Source organism: Miscanthus floridulus, chromosome 10 (assembly GCF_019320115.1).
Source record: "Miscanthus floridulus cultivar M001 chromosome 10, ASM1932011v1, whole genome shotgun sequence".
Taxonomy (NCBI): domain Eukaryota; kingdom Viridiplantae; phylum Streptophyta; class Magnoliopsida; order Poales; family Poaceae; genus Miscanthus; species Miscanthus floridulus.
In genome coordinates, this window is record NC_089589.1 from 112,466,682 (window position 1) to 112,489,664 (window position 22,983).

At 44.9% G+C, this 22,983-nt stretch overlaps 2 protein-coding genes across 2 annotated transcripts; both read left to right on the plus strand.

The window, feature by feature from the left end:
• The first annotated feature begins 2,266 nt into the window (after positions 1–2,266).
• LOC136485348 (HVA22-like protein a) lies at positions 2,267–6,597 on the plus strand. The gene is made up of 6 exons (XM_066482263.1): positions 2,267–2,592; positions 4,230–4,256; positions 4,343–4,465; positions 4,967–5,210; positions 5,609–6,099; positions 6,181–6,597. Exons 1-6 carry the CDS (start codon positions 2,537–2,539, stop codon positions 6,182–6,184), a joined length of 945 nt encoding a protein of 314 aa, XP_066338360.1. The 5' UTR covers positions 2,267–2,536; the 3' UTR covers positions 6,185–6,597.
• A 1,651-nt stretch (positions 6,598–8,248) lies between these two features.
• On the plus strand, positions 8,249–19,343 carry LOC136489311 (uncharacterized). The gene is made up of 2 exons (XM_066485993.1): positions 8,249–8,739; positions 18,440–19,343. Exons 1-2 carry the CDS (start codon positions 8,249–8,251, stop codon positions 19,341–19,343), a joined length of 1,395 nt encoding a protein of 464 aa, XP_066342090.1.
• The last annotated feature ends 3,640 nt before the right edge of the window (positions 19,344–22,983 follow it).

Genomic DNA, 22,983 nt, shown 5'->3' on the forward strand with positions numbered 1-22,983 from the left:
GAGCGCCCGATCTCAACGGTTAAGTCACGACCGGACACAGCACAGTGCCAAGACTGGACGCAGGCTCTAGCGTCTGGTCATTTCTAGTAAGGTTCCAGTTGTGACCAGACGCGTCCGATTATAAGCGACCGAACGTAGACCAGCCTGAGTCCGGTCATTTCCAAAGAGCTCCCCGATCCTCTGTTTTGCGACCGGACGCGTCCGCTCCTATACGACCGGACACAGCACCTGAGTCCGGCCATTCTCCAACTGCCACGCGTCACAACTGTTCCTCACGCTACCACATCAACATACGTCAGCACTTATCGGACACATGCCCTAAGAGTCCGGTCACTCTTTGCGCCAGCGTCCGGTCATGAGATCGAGACCGTGCGCTCACTGCTGTTACTGACCGAACATAGGTTAGAGTCCGGTCACTGCGTGACCAGTGTCCGGTGTACTCTGTGAAACCCTGTCTTTTATATACAGGGCGCCGGTGGTACCGTCGGACTGTCCGCACTCTATGGGTGGACACTCCACCGTTGAAGTTTCGACCCCTTGCTCCCAAGTGCTAAACACAATGTGTATCACATTTGTGTATGTGTGTTAGCATATTTTCACAAATATTTTCAACGGTGTTAGCACTCCACTAGATCCTAAATGCATATGCAATGAGTTAGAGCATCTAGTGACACTTTGATAACCGTATTTCGATACGAGTTTCACCTCTCTTAATAGTACAACTATCGAACATAAATATGATCACACTCGCTAAGTGTCTAAATCACCGAAATGAAATGGCTCCTATCACTTATACCTTTGCCTTGAGCCTTTTGTTTTTCTCTTTCTTCTTTTCCAAGTACAAGCACTTGAACATCATCATAACATCACCATCATCAAGTCATGATTTTTATTTGCTTTACCACTTAGAATGTGCCACCTATCTCATAATCAGTTTGATAAACTAGATTAGTCTTTAGAGTCTTATCCATTCACCAAAACCAAACTAAGCTCGCAAAACTCATCTAAGAGGCCATACGGGTAGGTTACGGTGGCCCATCTAAGCCCACAGCACTGGAGGTACACGAGATTGCCATATGCGAGTCGGGTCCTTCCCCGCACCGCCGCTCGCAGCCTTCGTCGTCGCCATTGCCGCGATCTACTCTTTTAGTGTTGTAGGGTCGATCTGCTCTTTTGGTGCTGCCACTCCTCTATCCTCTATGTCTCTCCTGCAAGGCCAAGCTCGCCACCGTGGCCAGATACTCGCTGCCACAGTACTCCACCGCGGTGGCCCTGCTCCATCGAGCGCATGCAGCTGGTCGGCTGCTTGCCCTCCATATCAGCGCGTGCAGGAGGCCACGGCCCTGCGCCGTCGAGCGCCGATTTATTTCTTCCGGTCCCATTTGGTTGCTCCCGGAGCTAATCTAATAGAGAAGTACCTGCTCGATTGCATGATCGTTGCTGGCATCCAGCTTCATTTCTACGAGTACCAACTCCTTGATCTCCGAGCAAATACAGTAGAGGACTACATGCTCGATTGCACGGCCGTTGGCGCGCTTTGCGGCACCACCTCCGGCAAGGCACACAGCCACCGCCGTCGCCGCGTCTTACTTTGTAGCGACGATGAGCTCCTGCCGCTGCCGTCGCTCAAGCCGTACGTGTTCGGCTCGGAGCCACAATCATGAAGAAGAGGGGCACCGCTCCAAGTAGCATTCGCACGTGCAGTCGTGACGTCGCCCGTGAGATTCGTCGCAGCCCCGTGCCGGCCACTCTCTCGCTCCGAGCGCTGGATGCCTCCTATGCGATTCGTCGCAGCCCCCGTGTCGACCACTACTCTCGCCACCTCCGGCGGCGGGACATCGCGACGCGTAGAGCCGGCTCCTCGACGAGGAAGACGAAGGCAAAGCCATCTTGGGCTTTGATGGGCCGTGTGTTGTGCCTGTGGGAGACTGGTGAGCGCTCCTCGTCGTTGGATCGCAGCTGACGGCGTAGATCAGCCGAGGATCTCGTTCCCTCACGACGTAGTTTGTCTGTGTTGGTTGTGTTACCAATAAAATTACCGCAACTGGTTATTAAAATAAGTTTCAGGGGTTGCATGCATAAACCTCTCCTCTGCAAGTGTGCTCGTGCTGTGTTTGTCTCTACTAATTAATTAATTAATTAATTAATTGAAAATTAGTAAATCCCACGGCACTACCACGTTACTTCAAATAAAATAAGTTTCCAGGGCCCTATATGCATAACCTCCTCCTCTGTATCCGTGTGGTGCTCTCCTTGGTCTCGGTCTCGTCACCTCCACGCCGGTCTCCCTTCGTCTCGTCTGCTGCACTCCACTGTCCGCTCCACTCTCCACCGCACTTTCCTCTCTCCTCCCCTGTCTTCGCTCCCCTCGAGACCCTAAAAGCACCGAAAGCGGGAAGGACGAGGGAGAGAAAGAAAGCGGCGGGGTTCAAGAACGCCGCGACCCTCGGCCAGATTATCCCAATCCTAATCCTCCCATTTCCATTTCCAGCTCCAGCTCTTCAGTGGCGCCGATTTGGGGGCGCTGGAGACGGCGATGGGCTCCGGATCTTTGCTCAAGGTCATCGCCAACAACTTCGACGTCCTTGCAGGGTCAGTCAGTGCTCTGCTCTCCCAGGCCCCAGCCGTCCTTTCTCCCCCTTCCTTCATCTATTAGTTCTTTTTTTTAATAATCCATCGCTGGAATGTTTTTTTGATGGCGCGGAGCGATTCTGGATGCTTTAGATGTTCGGCATTGTTGAAGTAGTCTTCGTGTTGTTCTTGAGATGTGTACCGGGAGTTCGTATCGGTCCGGACTTCGAATCGGCACAATGGCGTCGGTTTTTGTCGATGCGAGAACTCTTGCGCCTGACAAGAAATCCTTCTGGGAATGGTTCAGTTTTCACCTGTAAAATCTCGCGCCCCCTCAATCAGCCTTGTGAATCGCCATCTGTAGCAATGCCTGCATTTCTTTTTGTAGAAAAAAATGTTTTTTTATTCTTTTCGAGTTTCTTTGGTAGAAAAAAAAACTTGATTACAGGGGGTCTCCTGCCGTTCTGGAATGCGTACCGAGTTTGGGTTTTGCAGTGTTCATTTCTCTGGGTCTACATTTTCGCCTGCATCAGCATATTTCTCTTTCTGTCCGATTCACAACTTTTCTGGATGCAATCCCTCCTTGCACAGAACGAAAAGTTAGGCCGTGATGCACGAGTTGCCTGCCTCTGATGTAGATCACCAAGATTGGATTCTGAATTCAGCTGCTGAGTTCTGTCAGTTCCTACCTTTACCTCAGTCCTTTATAAAAGGGGCCTGCTTTCAGATTTGTAGTTTTGCTAGTGCCTGCAATTGTAGGAGTAGGTTTGTTGGCCAATTCCACTTTCCAGAATGGTTTCTGGTATTCATTCCCTTGTCCAGTCTCACTATCTTTTTGGCTGTTTCACATTCCTTTCCACGCAGCAAGTTAGGTCGCATGGTGAAGAGTGGCTCGGCACAATCTGGTCCTGTTTCTTATAGTTTACTGGATCGTGGGTTATGTCTCGTAGTGACTCTGACATATCATTAAAAAATGGGTGCACGGTTCTGGAACCAGGATTTAAACCTTACCTTAGCATGAATCCATGTGTGTTGTACTCTCTCCACAAAAACATGCGATTCTAGCACGGTGTCACGTTTTAGTATTTTAAGTTTAATCAATTATAGATAAAAAATTTCAATATTTATGATATCAAATAAATATTATTAGATTAATTATGAAATGTATTTTTATAATAAATTGATTTGGAGCTATAAATATGAATACTATTCACTAGAAACTTGGTGATCCAGCTTCATTTATTCACGAAGCTAGCTAGTGTCACGTTCAGTACTGATACTGTGATAAATGTTGCTATGTTTGGACCAGCATGTTTTAACGACTCTTCATGTTACTGTGCTGTAAAATGTAAAAACTTATCTAAGCAAACAATCTATGATAGATGTATCACAGGTGGTGAATAAGTTTCTTGTCAGTTATTCATTTGCCCCCCTATTGGAGTGTACTGGTGGTTTGCTGCTACTACTCAACAATCTATGGTATCACACTAGGACTAGTGCCACTCATTTCTGAATTTACCGTTTCCTCTTTCTGAAAGTTTCTCTCTTCTGGCTCATAAGCTATCATTATGAATCGAAAATGCACGCTTTAACTTGAGTTTGTTTTGTTCGCAAAAATAAAATAAAAAAAACTTGAGTTTGTTTGTTTTCCTCTGCAGGCCTTTGGTGGCACTGGCTTATCCTCTGTAAGTTGCTCATGACTTGTAATTTACTGCTAGAAACTCAACTTTTATGAGTAAAACACAAGTTTAAGTGTTATTACAACTTACAGGTATGCTTCCGTTAAGGCAATAGAAACCAAATCTCCTGTGGATGATCAGCAATGGCTCACATATTGGGTGCTGTACTCACTAATAACATTGTTTGAACTCACATTTGCATCAATTATTCAGTGGTAAGTAGTGTTTGTTATATTGTTTTCAGTGTCAGTTTACTATTCTGTGTGAAAGTTGGGGCCTGTTAGTTGTTGATATATCTTAGGACTTTCGGACAAGCATTAAGTCATTTACACTGTCAAGCCCTTGTACATCTTACTCTTCTAATCTTTTTTTTTCTAAAATAATGTCAGACTACAGACTGTTCTATTTGAGCTAAGATAGACTGGGTTGTCACGAATCTTCATATTTATTTTTAGTTTCGAACCAAATGACAAAAGACTGTCTGGTGATATGATTTTGTTTCTTGGGTGTCAAAACATCCATGATGTGTGATGGAAGTTGCAAGGTTTACCACCTCTGGTTTAAATTCTAGGAGTTTGCGATTTTGTAGTTGTAGTTGCATGGGGTTTTGCATCTGATCACAGGATTTTTAATTGGAACTCGAACATATGTTTTAAAGATCATAATGGCACATTGGTCACTAAATTCCATGGCTTTCCCATGCTTGATTTTGACAGGCTTCCTTTCTGGCCTTCAATGAAATTGATCTTTATTTGCTGGCTTGTCTTGCCATACTTCAATGGCTCAGCCTATGTGTACCAGAATTATGTGAGACCTGCCTTCATAAAGAACCAGATGGTCAACATTTGGTATGTCCCTCAGAAGAAAGGTCTTTTTGGGAAATCTGATGACTTCCTCACAGCACTTGATAAGTTTGTTGAAGAAAATGGGACTGATGCGCTGAAGAAACTGGCGAATAAGGTACAGGAACCTTCTATAGTTGTCCCCACTTTGTGCACTTAACAACATTGCCGAATGCTTACTTTGAATTTGAGGTAGTTGTTCATGCTTGTTCCCAGTTGACTGTGATCCTTTGGTGATGATAATCATCACTATGTTTATGGTGACATCATTTTGATATGTGATGCATACCTTGTCTTTAGTCTAAAGTTTGATGGTTATATCATGTACTCCCTCAGCGCTAACTCATTGATATCTGTCATGCTAGTTCAGCTGTAATAGTGAAGCTAGTTGTTTTGTTGGCTCATGTGGACCGTGTGATTATTTATTTTGAGAAAACCAAGCTGAGAATATGCTTCTTTTGTTCCAAATCACAATCAGGCTATTGTTATTCTGACGTCTTGCGATCTGTATTGCAGGCTGGCAAGTCATTTAAACAGTCTGGGAAATCATCTAAAGATTCGAAAGAGTCAAAATCATCCAAGGAGTCGAAAGAAACAAAATCATCAAAGGATTCCAAAGAACTGAAGCCATCAAAAGATGCAAAGCAATCCAAGACATCAAAAGATTCGAAGGAGCCAAAGTCACCAAAGGATTCCAAAGAACAGAAGAAGGCGGCGCTGAAAGATCCAAAGAAAGCACTGAAGGATTCTAAAGAACTGAAGAAAGCGCTGAAGGACTCGAAAGAACAGGAATCAGTGGAAGACCCAAAGGAACATACGGCAAAGAAGGCCGGCAAGCGTGTGACGTTCGCCGAAGTGGAGCCCGAGAAGGAGCTCAAGGCCTCGAACAGTGACTGGCACCCTTCCTCCGATTTCCACGGCGCGTACCCTGAGCAGAACTCATGGGCTAGCAGCTTCATGATCTTCGAGGACGAAAACAGTTACTGGAACCGAGGTCACCTAGACTGGTAAGCACTTAACTCATCTGAATCATTTTACAGTCTTACATTACGAATGTTTATGACGATCATCTGCCTTTTTTTGTGTAGCTGAGATCAAATGTATCGAGGTGGACATTTTTTTGGTCCGTTAGCAGTGAAAGGGCCCAGTTCATCTTCAGCTGAGGAAATGGGGTCTCACTCGCATTGTGGCGACCTGCGAGTTGCGCCTGCCGTTCCCTCTGGCTCTGTCATGTAACATATGTCCGACAAATATACCTGTAGGTTGCAGTGTAGAATTATGCAGTGTGGATGGTGAACCGGTGATGTTGTGTTTGAGCCGGCGAACCTTGCTAGTCAGGAGAATTGAGATAGTAGCAGTGTGTTAAATCTTATCTGGTGTCTGGATGTGTTGCTTACTGCTCCGTTTCCATTATCTAAGGCTGTCTCCAACAGGAAATCCATTGTGGACCCAAAACCAAAATAGATCTCCAACACAATATTTATAGCCTCCAATAGAGTATATATATGGAAGATTTATTTTGGTTATCAGAAGAAGCATAACATAAATCTGAGTATCCTATTCTAAATCTGAGTATCCTATTTTCTGAAGATCCATTTGTAGAAAGGGTTGTCTTTTGGGTCTTATTATTGGAGAAGGCTAAAAATAAGTATCGAACCCTTTGCCTGTAACATTACTCAAAGGACAAATGAGTCCTGTATTTTGGGCCGTGGTTGTTGGAGATAGTCTAATGGATTCAGAGTCCATACAATTTATTTCGCTACAATGTGCTACAAAAGTCTGACATTGCTGAAAAGATCCCTAAAATCATGCTAACTTGCTGTTACCAGTGCCATATTTAAACATGAAATCTTATTGAAGATAACTAAGCACAATTTTATAAGGAATTTATGAAACAAGTTTAGACTAGTTATTGTATGATTCTAGTCTTCTAGGAAAACGTATTTGCGTTTTGAACTAAGGATCCTGTTGCAACGCAGGGTTCATAGGGTAACACCCAAAAAATTGCATCATTTTAAAATAGATGAATTTAATTTAATTATGTATTTTGTGAGCATTTAAATTTAGAAAAATAACAACTTCGTTAGAATTAAAATCAAATATAAGGTCTACATACATGTATGTGCATACATGCTGCTGCATATTTTATTTGTGGTGCTTTGATTTGGTCAAAATTTGCAAAAGGATTTAAGGTTGAATTCAAATTGGATTTGAAATGGTGTTTAAGAAAATAGAAAAGGAGTCTTATTTTTTTTCTTCTCCCTCTCTTGAATTTGGTCCGAGCAGCCCAGCTTGGCTTGGCTTCCTGCGCGACAGTTTTCCCCCGCCGGCCCAGTTTTTTCCCCGTCGTAGGCCGCTTCGGCCCATGTCTCCGCAGCGGTCCAGTAGTCCGCAGCGGCCCAGCATCGCCGCGCCCGCGCCGTTCCCCTCTCCCGCGCCTTGTGCCGCCGCCAGCTGGCCCCACGCGTCAGCGACACTATTCTTCTTCCCCGCGTGTCTCCGCCTCGGACACGACCATCGCCGCCTCGGAGTCCGCTCCGCCGACGCCTTGATCCTTGCCGTGTAGCCCAAGGCTCCCCGGGCCTTAAATACCAGCTGCTCGCGCTCGTGCCGCCCTATCCAAAGCCTTGGAGCCGCAACCGTTGTAACACCTCGGTGTTAAGCATGCATTACCATTTCATCCCATGAGCATAATCACCATCACCTCATGCATAAGCATCATTCATGCATTTCATTTCGAAAGAAATGAAGTATCATTTCATGTGGTGCTTAAGTTGATTGAAATTCATTATGTTTAAAACAATGTGAAATGCCATGCTCATGTTTGGATGCCATGATTTCTTGTTTTGATCACTAGGATAGCTTATAAATATTTAGGATACAAATTGGAGCAAAGTTTATATTTGAATTTTTGCCAAATTTTGCTTTTAAAAATAATTATTCAAAATTAGGGTTTTGAATTAACATTGAGTTTTATTTGGTAATTCAAAATCTAATTGGAATTTGACTTTGGTCATAAAAGCAAAGTTGTAGAGAATAAATTTTTGAGCAACTTTATTTTTGGGCCAAAGTTTGAAACTCCTTTCAAATAGTTCAAAAATTCGTTTGAATGAAAAAGGAATCGAAAATAATTTGAAAATCTCATTTTCACCTTGAATGGGCCGCGCGCCTCGCTTTCGGCCCAGCCGCATAGGCCGGCCCGCCCTGCCTCCACGCCGCGCTCCTGCTCCCGCGCGCCGCGCCCGTCCGCCTCGCCCGTCCGCCGCGCACGCGCCCGACCACGCCAGAGCGCGCACGCCGCATGGCCGCCATGCGCCGGCGAGCACGCCGCGTGGCACCGCCGGCCTGCCCCGCGCCCCTCCTGTCGCGCCTACATCTGCTGAGCTGCGTTTGCCTCCCCTCCTCCATCTCATTTGCTTCCTCCCTTCCGCCAGCGCAAGCAGCAGCCGCAGCGCTCGCCTCCGCCACCGCCCGCACCAGCAGCTCACCGGAGTTGGTCGTTCCGGCTGCTCCAGTTCACCTGAGCCATCTCTATCTTGCCCTAAGCATCGCCTCCTCCTCGCGCACCTCGTGCTCGCCTCGATAAGCCATGAGAAGCTCCCCTTCCCCGGGAATCCCTCACCGGAGTCGTGGCCGAGCTCGCCAAAGTGCTCCGCTCCGTGGACCTCGCCCCTCCATCCTCCTTCTCGCTCTCCCTTCACGCGTACAAGCACCGCACGAGCTCAGTTAAGCTCCCACGCCACATCTCACGCCCCTTCTCGGCCGGAGATGGCCGGCCGTCGGTGAGCCGCACCACCGCGTCGCCATGGCCGCTGGCCAGCTCGCTCTCGAGCTCCTCCGACCCTGCCGCTTGCACTACCGTGTCCGCCTTGGCAAGGTGGTCACGTTGGTGGTGACCTCGTCGCCGGCCACCTCGCCGACGGCGAGCTCACGCCGGTCAGCGCAGCCTCCTCTGCCTCAGGGGCTGGCAGGTGGGGCCCGGCTGACCCACGGGGACCACTGTCAGCCGTAGGGATGCACGCCTGGGTAGAAAGCCAGGTGGATCTAGCAGTTTTGGAACGGGGATTTCAGAAAGAATTTAAGAAATGATTTTCAGATTTCTATTTAAATGCTTTGAGAATTTATAACTTGCTCAAAATGGCTCCAAATTTGTTGAAACAAATTTTGTTGTGTTCCTTGTCACCAGATCTACATGATAAAAATATTGCAGGTCATTTTTGAGATACTTTAATGAAGAGCTTTATTTAATTCTTGATATTGCTGATATCTTGTAAAATGTTTAGTAAATCCTATATATATCAGAAAATATGATTCCAAGTTTGTTACTCTTCTTGTGTAATGTACTTTCTAGGAAAAATATATGCCATGCATGTCCTATAGAAAAATTATGAGGTGTAGTTCAAGTGCCTTTAATGGCTGATTTTTGTTATTTTTGCTAGAGAGCAAAATTTGTATAAAACATGCATGTGATAATTTTTGTGCAATGACTATTTACTGTGTAGAACATAGAAAAAATATTACATCTATTGTTTGACACTTTTCACAGTACAAAGTATTTTCATGATCATAATTATGCCATAGCTTGTCATTTTTGTGTAGGCTAATCCAATTATTAAAATGCCATAAAAATTTGATGGTAGACTACTTGGGGTAGTACTGTGCTATGGTAATTTTCTAAGATTTTTCTATGCTATAAAAATAGATGTTGCTATTCAAACCTATTATTAATTAGGGTTTAATCAAATGTTGCTTGATGCATGATTAAGAAATTAGTGAAGCTTTGGTGTATCTTTGAAGCATTTAATGAGATGTGTTGACTTAGCATATTAGTAGTAGAAGAGAATGCAGTAGATAACATGTGCTTGTAGTACATGTTCTTGGATGATGTTGACTACCTTGCATGCAAGCATATTCATTGTGTTCATTTCATCCGATGCACCTTTTGCATGAGCACTTACGCACCAGCATCATACAGGATCGCAAACCGAGAGCTCGGTCGTCATACCCGAGGAGCCCGAGGAGCAGCCGCAAGAAGTGACCGAAGCAGACGAGGAGGATGTTGAGGAACTTCTGGAGTGCCCCGATCACCGCCCGAGCTCCTTCGAGAGAGGCAAGCCCCGGAGCATTTTCTCCCCGGTTTGCGATTATTAATTAATGCTTTACGTTAATTGATGCATTACGTTTAGGAGTTGTTTGCAACCGTTGCTGCATTATACCTTGTTTACCTTTGTTATACTATATCCTTGTTACCCTGGTATCCGCAGTCGAGTCAATGCTTAGTTGGCTTAGACCGGTAGAAGTCGGGTGATTTCCTATCACCTGCGAGCTAGAGGTGGTTACCTGGATCTGCTTGGATAACTATGTAGTCATGGTATAACTAAGTGTTAAATTGAAGTTGAGACCGGACGGAGACTTACAGGGTTTTGGACTGTAGTGCTTTCCATCTGTGTCGATTAAGGACCGACCGTTGTTGGGCCTCAGGTCATGTTGAACGCATGCCTTACATTTAGCTGGCCGAATAAAGTACCTTTCGACCGTGAAGCTGGGAGATTATTCGGGCCGAGTAGATTGCCCGTAGCGCACTGTACCAGAGCAGGTGTGGTAGGACACGGGGGCGCGATGATAAGACCGAAAGGCAGTCGGTCGGCCCCCGGGTACATGTGGTTCCTGGCAAACTCGAGATTTTTCCTGGATAGTTGACTCGGTGACCGATACCTCACTTTAGCGGGTGAGTGAGGTTTGTGTAAGGAATAAATTACCAGCTGGTTAATAATCGATTCGAATCGCCATCGTTCACTGGATAGTGAACACTTGACTTGAGTTACTTCATCATAGTAATGTTGATGGAACACTTGGACAGTCATAATGAATATGACATTATGGAAGTTGTTAATGATCAGTGGTTATCATTATTTGCTTAATCACATGCTTGCTCTAGTATAGGTGCAAATGTAGTCGACAGGTTAATAATAATTAACTTGACAATAATGCTTTGGAAAGGTTCTTGAAATGCTAGAAATGCCATTTTGCAAATGAGTCAGCTACCCTACTATAAAGCCCTTCATAATCCTTGGTGTCACTTTATTTTCGGTTATGTCGGGTAAGTCTGGCTGAGTACCTTCTTGTACTCAGGGTTTTGTTCCCACTTGTTGCAGATGGGCAGATGTATTACGGCTACTGTTTCAACTGCCTTTATCCTGCGATGGGTGATGCTTAGGACCATGGGCATGGTCATTCCTTATGTCTCGTCTAATGCTTTTGTTAGAGATGATCATTAGCCGGCACTGTATTTGAACTCCGTGTGAGTGTGTGTGGTTTTGAACAAATGGCTTCCGCTACTTCTATTTGAACTCGTTTTGTAATAACTATGTTTAAACTCTGATGTACCGATGATGCGAACTTTTATGTAATATGTGATGGTGACCACTAAACTTATTACGATCTTGGCTGGTATGTGAGTTGGTTTGAAATCCTTTGTGATTTCACAGACTACCGGGTTATACGGGCTTAAGTTTGCTAAATTGTCTGCTCTGGCGGGTGATTTTCTTACGTAATTTCGTATAATTGGTCGGTTCTGTTACAGCTGGCATCAGAGCATGGTTTAGCGTGTTACTGTTCACAAGTGTATTTAAAACAAAAAGGCGTTTGAAAAACGTGAGTTGCAAACTAAAAAGTGTGCCAGTGGTCATATCCTTTATGCCCAGTTAAGGACTCTAGGTGGCTTAATTAAGTTCTGACTTGGGGTTCTTGCATCATATTTCTCTTTTGTTGCTCATATGGCATGCTATTGTATGAGTGCCACTTGTTTGAGTGGTAGTGTATGGATCATTTGCCTCTACGTCTCGGTAAGTGTGAGTTGTGAGAGCATGATCGGATACACCGCCGATCTAGGGTGAATGCTTATATAATGCTGGAGTAATTACATGTTCTACGTATGTTTTACAAAGGTATCTCGTGTGTGGGTATTCCGTCCATTGAGGCGATGCCGTCAATAGGACGATGGTTCGGGTAGTTACTACCATTGTACGCGTATCTGGGGATTCGTGTAGAGCGTGTAGATAAAATTTACTGCTTTTATGCATTCATTGGAAATTGGGCTGAAATGAATCTTCTTGAGCACCTTTCCTTCTTAAGCGAGTTTGGCATGCCGACCTTGCTTTGGAGAGTGCTCCATGATGTGGGGTACCCAGAGGGTCAAGAGCCAGTATACTCTTGGAATGAGAGCCAGTTAGCAGAAGATGGACTTGCAGTGGTAGAGATCACAGTTCCTGCTCTTGGTGATGCTCTAGAATGGGATGGTTGGCACTTGGAGTTTGAGGGTTGCACTCCTGTTGAGGGTGTAGCTTTCCATGTCATCAGGGACATCATGAGCAGATTTCCCAGTAAGTTTGCAGCAGCTCTAGCTAGCACCTTTCCTAGGGATGATCCTCGTGATGCTATTTGGGTTCAGCCTCAGGGAAGTGCTTTGGTCAGAGGTCCAGCTGAGGGACAGGCTAGCGACAACCATGCTATGAGTGCTATGTTTGCCGCTATCAGAGCGTATCAGGGTCTTGAGTGTACCTACTGGACTTTGACTGGCTTACGTGGTGATGATAAGCTCAAGGTAAGAAAGTAGAAGAAGAAGCAGGCACGTGCTATAGCTAGTTTGCAGGAGCAGTTGGCTGATATGAGCTTACAGCAGGACCAGGCGGTAGAGAGAGGTGATAGAGCTATGCAGCGGGTGCATACGTTGACTCAGGCCAACAACAATGCAGACCACATGATTGGACAGTTGGTTCAGGAAAGGAATGAAGCCTGGAACGAGAGGGACCTTCTGCTACAGAGGGTCGATGAGTTAGAGGAGTACAACGTCAACCTGCACGAGGAATTTCACGCGCTCTACAATGGGGTTGGCCCATATGCTCCTCCAAATGCTGCTGGCATGGACATCGACGACGACGATGAGGACGAGCCTATAGTTTCACCTGGGGGCGATGGTGACGTCTCCAACCCCGACGACGGCCCCGAGGAGTAGGCTAGTTGCCTTGCGCTAGTGTTTAGGTCCTGTCGCGATGACCTTTCTTTTGTCGGCATGTAACCTAATGTATCTTGCTTCGAACTTGTGAGACTTGGCATGTGATTGGAACTTGGCTAGTAATGCGATATCTGAACGCCTAAAAGTCCAGTGTATATATGCTGGCAATTTGGTTGTATTGGATGCGATGTTTGCTTTTGAAGTAATTTAATTAGTGATGTTGTTTTAATTGGGATGCGATTATTGTGCCTCTATTTTATTGTATGAATTTATTCTCTCCAATAAATTTAGTACGGCATAATTTTTCATTCACTCACAATTATTACAGCTTCACTCAATCATTACTTGTTGCTGAAATATGCAGATGACAAATACTCGCCGTACCACTTATGAGGCCACCGAGACTGGTGGTAATGGTGCTGGGACATGTGGTAGTGGTGGAAACAACATCAACAACAATGAGCCCCCCCATGAACCGCATTTACCACCTCCTCCCCCGCTCACCCCAGAGGTGTTCTTCGCATAGTTGCTCGGGAGTCAGCGCAACATGGAACAATCCCAGAAGAACATGGAGGATTTTCTGCGTACCATTGCCAATAATGTTCAGCGTGGTAACAATCAAGGTGGTGGCAATGGGGGTGAATTAGTATAGCAACTTCAAGGATTTTATGGACACCAGGCCGCCAATATTCAAGGAAGCAACAGAACCACTCGATGCTGAAGAATGGATCAACACTATGGAAGATAAATTCTGTGTGTTGAGGATGACTGAGGTACTGAAAACTGAGTATGCTGCACATCAGTTGCAAGGGACAGCGGGAAAGTGGTGGAAGCACCATCGCACCACCTTCCCTCCAAATGCTCAGATTACGTGGAGAGAGTTCGCTGAGGCCTTCCGTGGAGTTTATATTCCACCCGGGCTAACCGAGATGAAGTTGGGAGAGTTCTTGGCGTTGAATCAGGGCACCAAAACGGTGACACAATATTTGCATGCTTTCAACAACTTGTGCCGTTATGCTCCTGACATGGTTGACACCGATGCTAAGAGAATCGCTAGTTTCAAGAGAGGACTCAATCCAAAGATGATGAAGCATGTGGGTACCAACACCCGCGCCAGATTCAATGACTTTATCAGTGATTGTCGGAAGCAGGAAAAAAACAACAATGCTAGTACCACAGCCAATACTTGCAAGAGAGCACTAGAAGGTGGTCCGTCCCAAGCAAGAGCACCTGCGGGAGGTCGCCCTCCCTATCATCCATCTGCACCTGGCGCTAGGTTCAGGCCACCATAGTAGAGAGGTCATAATTTCAGGGGACCACAGAAGCCTTACAAGATGGCAGTGCAGTCCAACAAGGTAGCCGCAACTGCGGTATAGGGCAGTTCCAAGGGAGCTGTGGGATCTGCTGCTACAGTAAGGGGACCCTGCTATAATTGTGATCAACCCGGCCACTTCTCAAGGTTTTGTCCTTATCCGCCCAAGAAGAAGCAGCAGACCTATACTGCTCGGGTGCATAGTACGACTGTGGATGAGATTCCTGAGGGAGAGCCCATAACCGCTGGTAAGTTTTCTATCAACCAACACCCTGTAGTTGTTCTATTTGATTCTAGATCATCGCATTCTTTTATGAGTCAAGCATTTGCATGGAAACATGAACAACTATGCACAGAATTGGGTTATGGTTACCGTATAAGTTCAGCAGGGGCTGATGTTTTGACCAATCGGATGGTTCGAGGGGCAACCCTTGAATTAGGTAGCAGAAAGTTTCGAGTGAACTTGATAGTTATGCCTGGACTAGTTTTGGATGTCATTATAGGGATGAATTGGATGAAGGATTGGGGAGCAGTTATAGATACAGGAAGTCAGGTACTTACCCTTAAGGATCCCCTGGGTGAGGGTACTTTCCAAGTACCATTGCCTCGGAGAATAGACCTTATAAGTGTGACATGTGCTACTGAAGTTATTCCTATTCATCAGATTCCGGTAGTGTGTGAGTTTCCAGATGTATTTCCAGATGAGTTACCTGGTCTTCCGCCAGATAGGGATATTGAGTTTGAAATTGAGTTAATCCCTGGAATAGCTCCGATTTCAAGGAGACCCTATCGGATGCCTCCAGATGAATTAGTTGAGCTGAAGAAGCAACTAGAAGAGTTATCGAAAAAGGGGTTTATCCAGTCAAGCAAGTCTGAATGGGGATGTCCCGCCTTGTTTGTGAAGAAGAAGAACGAGGGCACATTGAGAATGTGCGTGGATTATAGGCCACTTAACGCTGTAACCATCAAGAATAAGTATCCCTTGCCTCATATTGATGTTCTGTTTGACCAGTTAGCCAAGGCTAAAGTGTTCTCCAAGATAGATTTGAGATCCGGTTACCATTAGATCAAGATTAGGCCACAAGATATACCAAAAACCGCATTTTCCACTAGATACGGGTTGTATGAGTATCTTGTCATGTCCTTTGGCTTGACAAATGCTCCTGCATACTTTATGTTTTTGATGAATATAGTTTTCATGCCAGAATTGGATAAGTTTGTGGTTGTGTTCATTGATGACATTCTGGTGTACTCCGAGAACGAGAAGGATCATGAAGAGCATCTGAGAATTGTCTTGACCAGACTTAGAGATCATAAGCTGTATGCTAAGTTTAGCAAGTGTGAATTTTGGTTGAAGAAAGTTCCTTTCCTTGGTCACATTCTATCAGAAAATGGAGTTTCAGTCGATCCAAGTAAGGTGCAAGAGGTTATGGATTGGAAGGCACCGACCACAGTTCCTGAGGTTAGAAGTTTCTTAGGATTAGCCGGTTACTATCGTCGTTTTATACCGGACTTCTCGAAGATTGCCAAGCCAATGACAAGTCTGCTACAGAAAGATCACAAGTTCGTGTGGACAGAGGAGTGTGAAGCAACTTTCAACACCTTGCGGAAACTGTTGACCACTGCTCCTATTCTAGCACAACCGGACATTGAGAAACCATTTGATGTGTTTTGCGATGCATCGAAAACTGGATTGGGCTGTGTTCTTATGCAAGAAGGAAGAGTCATTGCTTATGCCTCACGTCAATTGAGAAAGCACGAGGTCAACTATCCGACACATGATCTTGAACTTGCTGTAGTTGTGCATGCCCTAAAAATTTGGAGACATTATCTACTTGGTAATGTGTGCAATATTTTCACAGATCACAAGAGTCTCAAGTACATCTTTACCCAACCAGAGCTGAACATGAGACAGTGAAGATGGTTAGAATTGATCAAAGATTACAACTTGAATGTGCAGTATCATCCTAGAAAGGCCAATGTAGTGGCAGATGCTTTGAGTAGAAAGTCACATTGCTTGAATATGCAGCCATTACTTGAAGATGGGTTCGATCTGATGCATCCTGCTGTGTTACATAGTATTTAGATTAGTTGCTCGTTGGAGAGTAAGATAATAGAAGGCTAGAAAACAGACAAGGGAATATTTCACATCAAAGAGAAAATAAAAGAAGAGCTGTCTAAGCACTTTAGAGTGGATGAACAGGGCGTGTTGTGGTTTGACGACCGTCTCGTGGTTCCCAAGGATCGAGAGCTTAAGAATAAACTCATGGATGAAGCTCACCTTTCTAAGCTATCTATCCATCTGGGAAGTAGTAAGATGTATCAAGAACTGAGACCTCGTTATTGGTGGACCAAGATGAAGAAAGAAGTTACAGCCTATGTTGCCAGATGTGACACGTGTTGTAGAGTGAAAGCTATTCATATGAAACCTGCCAGTTTGTTGCAACCTTTGTCCATACCTAGTTGGAAGTGGGATGATATAAGTATGGATTTTATCTCGGGTTTGCCCACTACTCAAAAGGGACATGATTCGATTTGGGTGATTGTGGATCGTCTTACCAAGACCGCTCATTTCTTACCTATCAAGACAGATTATCGACCACCTCAATATGCCGAGAAGTATATTGCAGAAATTGTGAGGTTGCATGGTATACCAAAGACTATAGTATCTAATAGAGGGCCATAGTTCACGGCTCACTTTTGGGAACATTTGCACAAAGGCTTGGGAACTAGTTTGATTCGTAGTACCGCTTATCATCCTCAGACAGATGGTCAAACTAAACGAGTTAATGCTATTCTAGAGGATATGTTAAGAGCCTATGTGTTGTCTTCTAGGGGTTCATGGGAGTCATGGTTACCTTTAGCTGAGTTTTCTTACAATAATAGTTATCAAGAAAGCATCAAGATAGCTCCATTTGAAGCTTTGTATGGCAGAAATTGTAGAACACCACTGAATTGGGTCGAGCCAGGAGAAAGAAGGTATTATGGTATTAACTTTATAGAAGAGGCCAAGAAGAAAGTTCATATTATTCAACAAAATATGAAGACGACCCAATCACGTTAGAAAAGTTATGCAGATAGAAGAAGGAGACCCCTTGTGTTTGAAGTTGGTGACTATGTTTATCTGAAGGTCACGCCAATGAAGAAGAAACGGTTTGGAGTCCGAAGAAAGCTTGCTGCTAGATTCGTAGGACCATACAAGATCTTGGAAAAAAGAGGTCCAGTAGCTTATAAGATAGAGTTACCTGAGACAATGAGTATCATCTTTCTAGTTTTCCATGTATCACAACTCAAGAAGTGTTTAGTGTTCCGGAGGAAAGAATAGAACCTCGGGGCATCAAACTCAAATCAGATTTGGTGTATCGTGAGCAACCGGTCCGTGTTTTAGACACTAAAGAACATGCTACTCGGAATAGTGTGGTGAAAACATACAAGATACAGTGGAATCATCATGATGAGGGAGATGCAACTTGGGAAACGGGAGAATATCTACAAAAAGCTTATGAAGATTTTTATAACAAATGGTTCATAACCCAAATCTCGGGACGAGATTTTTATAAGGGGGGAGGGCTGTAACACCTCGGTGTTAAGCATGCATTACCATTTCATCCCATGAGCATAATCACCATCACCTCATGCATAAGCATCATTCATGCATTTCATTTCGAAAGAAATGAAGTATCATTTCATGTGGTGCTTAAGTTGATTGAAATTCATTATGTTTAAAACAATGTGAAATGCCATGCTCATGTTTGGATGCCATGATTTCTTGTTTTGATCACTAGGATAGCTTATAAATATTTAGCATACAAATTGGAGCAAAGTTTATATTTGAATTTTTGCCAAATTTTGCTTTTAAAAATAATTATTCAAAATTAGGGTTTTGAATTAATATTGAGTTTTATTTGGTAATTCAAAATCTAATTGGAATTTGACTTTGGTCATAAAAGCAAAGTTGTAGAGAATAAATTTTTGAGCAACTTTTATTTTTGGGCCAAAGTTTGAAACTGCTTTGAAATAGTTCAAAAATTCGTTTGAATGAAAAAGGAATCGAAAATAATTTGAAAATCTCATTTTTCACCTTGAATGGGCCGCGCGCCTCGCTTTCGGCCCAGCCGCACAGGCCGACCTGGCCTGCCACCGCACCACGCTCCAGCTCCCGCGCGCCGCGCCCATCTGCCGTACACGCGCCTGACCACGCCAGAGCGCGCACGCCGCGTGGCCGCCATGCGCCGACGAGCACGCCGCGCGGCACCGTCGGCCTACCCCGCGCCCCTCCTGTCGCGCCTACATCTGCCGAGCTGCGTCTGCCTCCCCTCCTCCATCTCATTTGCTTCCTCCCTTCCGCCAGCGCAAGCAGCAGCCGCAGCGCTCGCCTCCGCCAGCGCCCGCACCAGCAGCTCGCCGGAGTTGGTCGTTCCGACTGCTCCAGTTCACCTGAGCCATCTCTATCTTGCCCTGAGCATCACCTCCTCCTCGCGCACCTCGTGCTCGCCTCGGTAAGCCATGAGAAGCTCCCCTTCCCCGGGAATCCCTCACCGGAGTCGTGGCTGAGCTCGCCGAAGTGCTCCGCTCCGTGGACCTCGCCCCTCCATCCTCCTTCTCGCTCTCCACGCGCACAAGCACCGCACGAGCTCGGTGAAGCTCCCACGCCACATCTCACGCCCCTTCTCGGCCGGAGATGGCTGGCCGTCGGTGAGCCGCACCACCGCGTCGCCATGGCCGCTGGCCAGCTCGCTCTCGAGCTCCTCCGACCCTGCCGCTTGCACTACCGTGTCCACCTTGGCAAGGTGGTCACGTTGGTGGTGACCTCGTCGCCGGCCACCTCGCCGACGGCGAGTTCATGCCGGTCAGCGCAGCCTCCTCTGCCTCAGGGGCTGGTAGGTGGGGCCTGGCTGACCCGCGGGGACCACTGTCAGCCGTAGGGATGCACGCCTGGGTAGAAAGCTAGGTGGATCTAGCAGTTTTGGAACGGGGATTTCAGAAAGAATTTAAGAAATGATTTTCAGATTTCTATTTAAATGCTTTGAGAATTTATAACTTGCTCAAAATGGCTCCAAATTTGTTGAAACAAATTTTGTTGTGTTCCTTGTCACCAGATCTACATGATAAAAATATTGCAGGTCATTTTTGAGATACTTTAATGAAGAGCTTTATTTAATTCTTGATATTGCTGATATCTTGTAAAATGTTTAGTAAATCCTATATATATCAGAAAATATGATTCCAAGTTTGTTACTCTTCTTGTGTAATGTACTTTCTAGGAAAAATATATGCCATGCATGTCCTATAGAAAAATTATGAGGTGTAGTTCACGTGCCTTTAATGGCTGATTTTTGTTATTTTTGCTAGAGAGCAAAATTTGTATAAAACATGCATGTGATAATTTTTGTGCAATGACTATTTACTGTGTAGAACATAGAAAAAATATTACATCTGTTGTTTGACACTTTTCACAGTACAAAGTATTTTCATGATCATAATTATGCCATAGCTTGTCATTTTTGTGTAGGCTAATCCAATTATTAAAATGCCATAAAAATTTGATGGTAGACTACTTGGGGTAGTACTGTGCTATGGTAATTTTCTAAGATTTTTCTATGCTATAAAAATAGATGTTGCTATTCAAACCTATTATTAATTAGGGTTTAATCAAATGTTGCTTGATGCATGATTAAGAAATTAGTGAAGCTTTGGTGTATCTTTGAAGCATTTAATGAGATGTGTTGACTTAGCATATTAGTAGTAGAAGAGAATGCAGTAGATAACATGTGCTTGTAGTACATGTTCTTGGATGATGTTGACTACCTTGCATGCAAGCATATTCATTATGTTCATTTCATCCGATGCACCTTTTGCATGAGCACTTACGCACCAGCATCATACAGGATCGCAAACTGAGAGCTCGGTCGTCATACCCGAGGAGCCCGAGGAGCAGCCGCAAGAAGTGACCGAAGCAGACGAGGAGGATGTTGAGGAACTTCTGGAGTGCCCCGATCACCGCCCGAGCTCCTTCGAGAGAGGCAAGGCCCGGAGCATTTTCTCCCCGGTTTGCAATTATTAATTAATGCTTTACGTTAATTGATGCATTACATTCAGGAGTTGTTTGCAACCGTTGCTGCATTATACCTTGTTTACCTTTGTTATACTATATCCTTGTCACCCTGGTATCCGCAGTCAAGTCAATGCTTAGCTGGCTTAGACCGATAGAAGTCAGGTGATTTCCTGTCACCTGTGAGCTATAGGTGGTTACCTGGATCTGCTTGGATAACTATGTAGTCAAGGTATAACTAAGTGTTAATTTGAAGTTGAGACCGGACGGAGACTTACAAGGTTTTGGACCGTAGTGCTTTCCGTCTGTGTCGATTAAGGATCGACCGTTGTTGGGCCTCAGATCATGTTGAACGCATGCCTTACATTTAGCTGGCCGAATAAAGTACCTTTCGACCATGAAGCTGGGAGATTATTCGGGCCGAGTAGATTGCCCGCAGCGCACTATACCGGAGCAGGTGTGGTAGGACACGGGGGCACGATGATAAGACCAAAAGGCAGTCGGTCGGCCTCGGGTACATGTGGTTCCTGGCAAACTCGAGATTTTTCATAGATAGTTGACTCGGTGACTGATACCTCACTTTAGCGGGTGAGTGAGGTTTGTGTAAGGAATAAATTACCAGCTGGTTAATAATCGATTCGAATCGCCATCGTTCACTGGATAGTGAACACTTGACTTGAGTTACTTCATCATAGTAATGTTGATGGAACACTTGGACAGTCATAATGAATATGACATTATGGAAGTTGTTAATGATCAGTGGTTATCATTATTTGCTTAATCACATGCTTGCTCTAGTATAGGTGCAAATGTAGTCGACAGGTTAATAATAATTAACTTGACAATAATGCTTTGGAAAGGTTCTTGAAATGCTAGAAATGCCATTTTGCAAATGAGTCAGCTACCCTACTATAAAGCCCTTCATAATCCTTGGTGTCACTTTATTTTTGGTTATGTCGGGTAAGTCTGGCTGAGTACCTTCTCGTACTCAGGGTTTTGTTCCTACTTGTTGCAGATGGGCAGATGTATTACGGCTACTGTTTCAACTGCCTTTATCCTGCGATGGGTGATGCTTAGGACCATGGGCATGGTCATTCCTTACGTCTCGTCTAATGCTTTTGTTAGAGATGATCATTAGCCAGCACTGTATTTGAACTCCGTGTGAGTGTGTGTGGTTTTGAACAAATGGCTTCCGCTACTTCTATTTGAACTCGTTTTGTAATAACTATGTTTAAACTCTGATGTACCGATGATGCGAACTTTTATGTAATATGTGATGGTGACCACTAAACTTATTACGATCTTGGCTGGTATGTGAGTTGGTTTGAAATCCTTCGTGATTTCATAGACTACCGGGTTATACGGGCTTAAGTTTGCTAAATTGTCTGCTCTGGCGGGTGATTTTCTTACATAATTTCGTATAATTGGTCAAATCTGTTACAACCGTCTTCGCCGAGTCGCCACATCCACCAAACCCTAGCCGCCATCACCGCCCATTTCGCCACCACGCCGCGCACCACCCTCCGTCGCTCTACGCCTCGATAAGCTACCTCATCGGGCTCGTCGTTTCTTCCTCTATCTCCTAGTGCCCTTGGTTTGCTATTCCACGATGAAAGCTCTAGTTTGGTTTTGATGAATTGATGAAACTTTAAGTGCTAACCTAGTTCATCAAAGTGATTATGAGATATGTAGCACTACTCCAAGTGGTGAAGCAAATGAAGATCATGACATGATGATGGTGATGCCATGGTAATAATCAAGTGCTAGGACTTAGAAAAAGAAGAAAGAGAAAAACAAAAAGCTTAAGACAAAGATAAAATTGATAGGAGCTTTTTGGTTTAGTGATCGAGACACTTAGCGAGTGTGATCATATTTAGGATTGATAGCCGTTCTATTAAGAGGGGTGAAACTCGTATTGAAATGTGGTTATCAAAGTGCCACTAGATGCTCTAACTTATTGCATATGCATTTAGGATCTAGTGGGGTGCTAACACCCTTGAAAACAATTGTGAAAATATGCTAACACATGTGCACAAGGTAATACACTTGATGGTTGGCACATTTGATCAAGGGTGGTGAAGTTTCGGGGTCAAAAGGAGAAATTTCATATTGTCCGAGCTCTGACCCCGCGTCCGGTCTGTGGCGCGTAGTGAAGGCCGCCCTCGGTCCCTTGACCGAATGCTGAAGAGAAAAAGGGACCGGACGCACAGGGGGTGCGTCCGATCAGGAGATGACGTATGCTGACAAAAGCATCTGAACAAGCCAGTAAAGACCGGACTCTGGTCCACATTCGGTCGCCTATGATCAAACGCGTCCGGTCATGAAAAACCACCTCTGGAACCTTACTAGAAACGACCGAACTCTAGTGGTGGAGCGTCCGGTCACTTTGGGCAGCGTGTTCGGTCACAACTTAACACATGGCACGAAGCAGACTAGCCATTGAGATCGGGCGATCAGCATTTGAGGCTGATGACACGTGGTGAGCATCGGGCGACCGGACGCAGAGGTCCAAC

Bases quoted from the DNA above. Each gene is read 5' to 3' on its own strand.
- LOC136489311 (XM_066485993.1), top strand. From the start codon at position 8,249: ATGGGCCGCGCGCCTCGCTTTCGGCCCAGCCGCATAGGCCGGCCCGCC. The intron at 8,740-18,439 runs GTGCTCCGCTCC...GCTTTGAAATAG, and splicing joins TCGTGGCCGAGCTCGCCAAA to TTCAAAAATTCGTTTGAATG.
- LOC136485348 (XM_066482263.1), top strand. From the start codon at position 2,537: ATGGGCTCCGGATCTTTGCTCAAGGTCATCGCCAACAACTTCGACGTC. The intron at 4,257-4,342 runs GTAAGTTGCTCA...TACAACTTACAG, and splicing joins GTGGCACTGGCTTATCCTCT to GTATGCTTCCGTTAAGGCAA. The intron at 5,211-5,608 runs GTACAGGAACCT...TCTGTATTGCAG, and splicing joins TGAAGAAACTGGCGAATAAG to GCTGGCAAGTCATTTAAACA.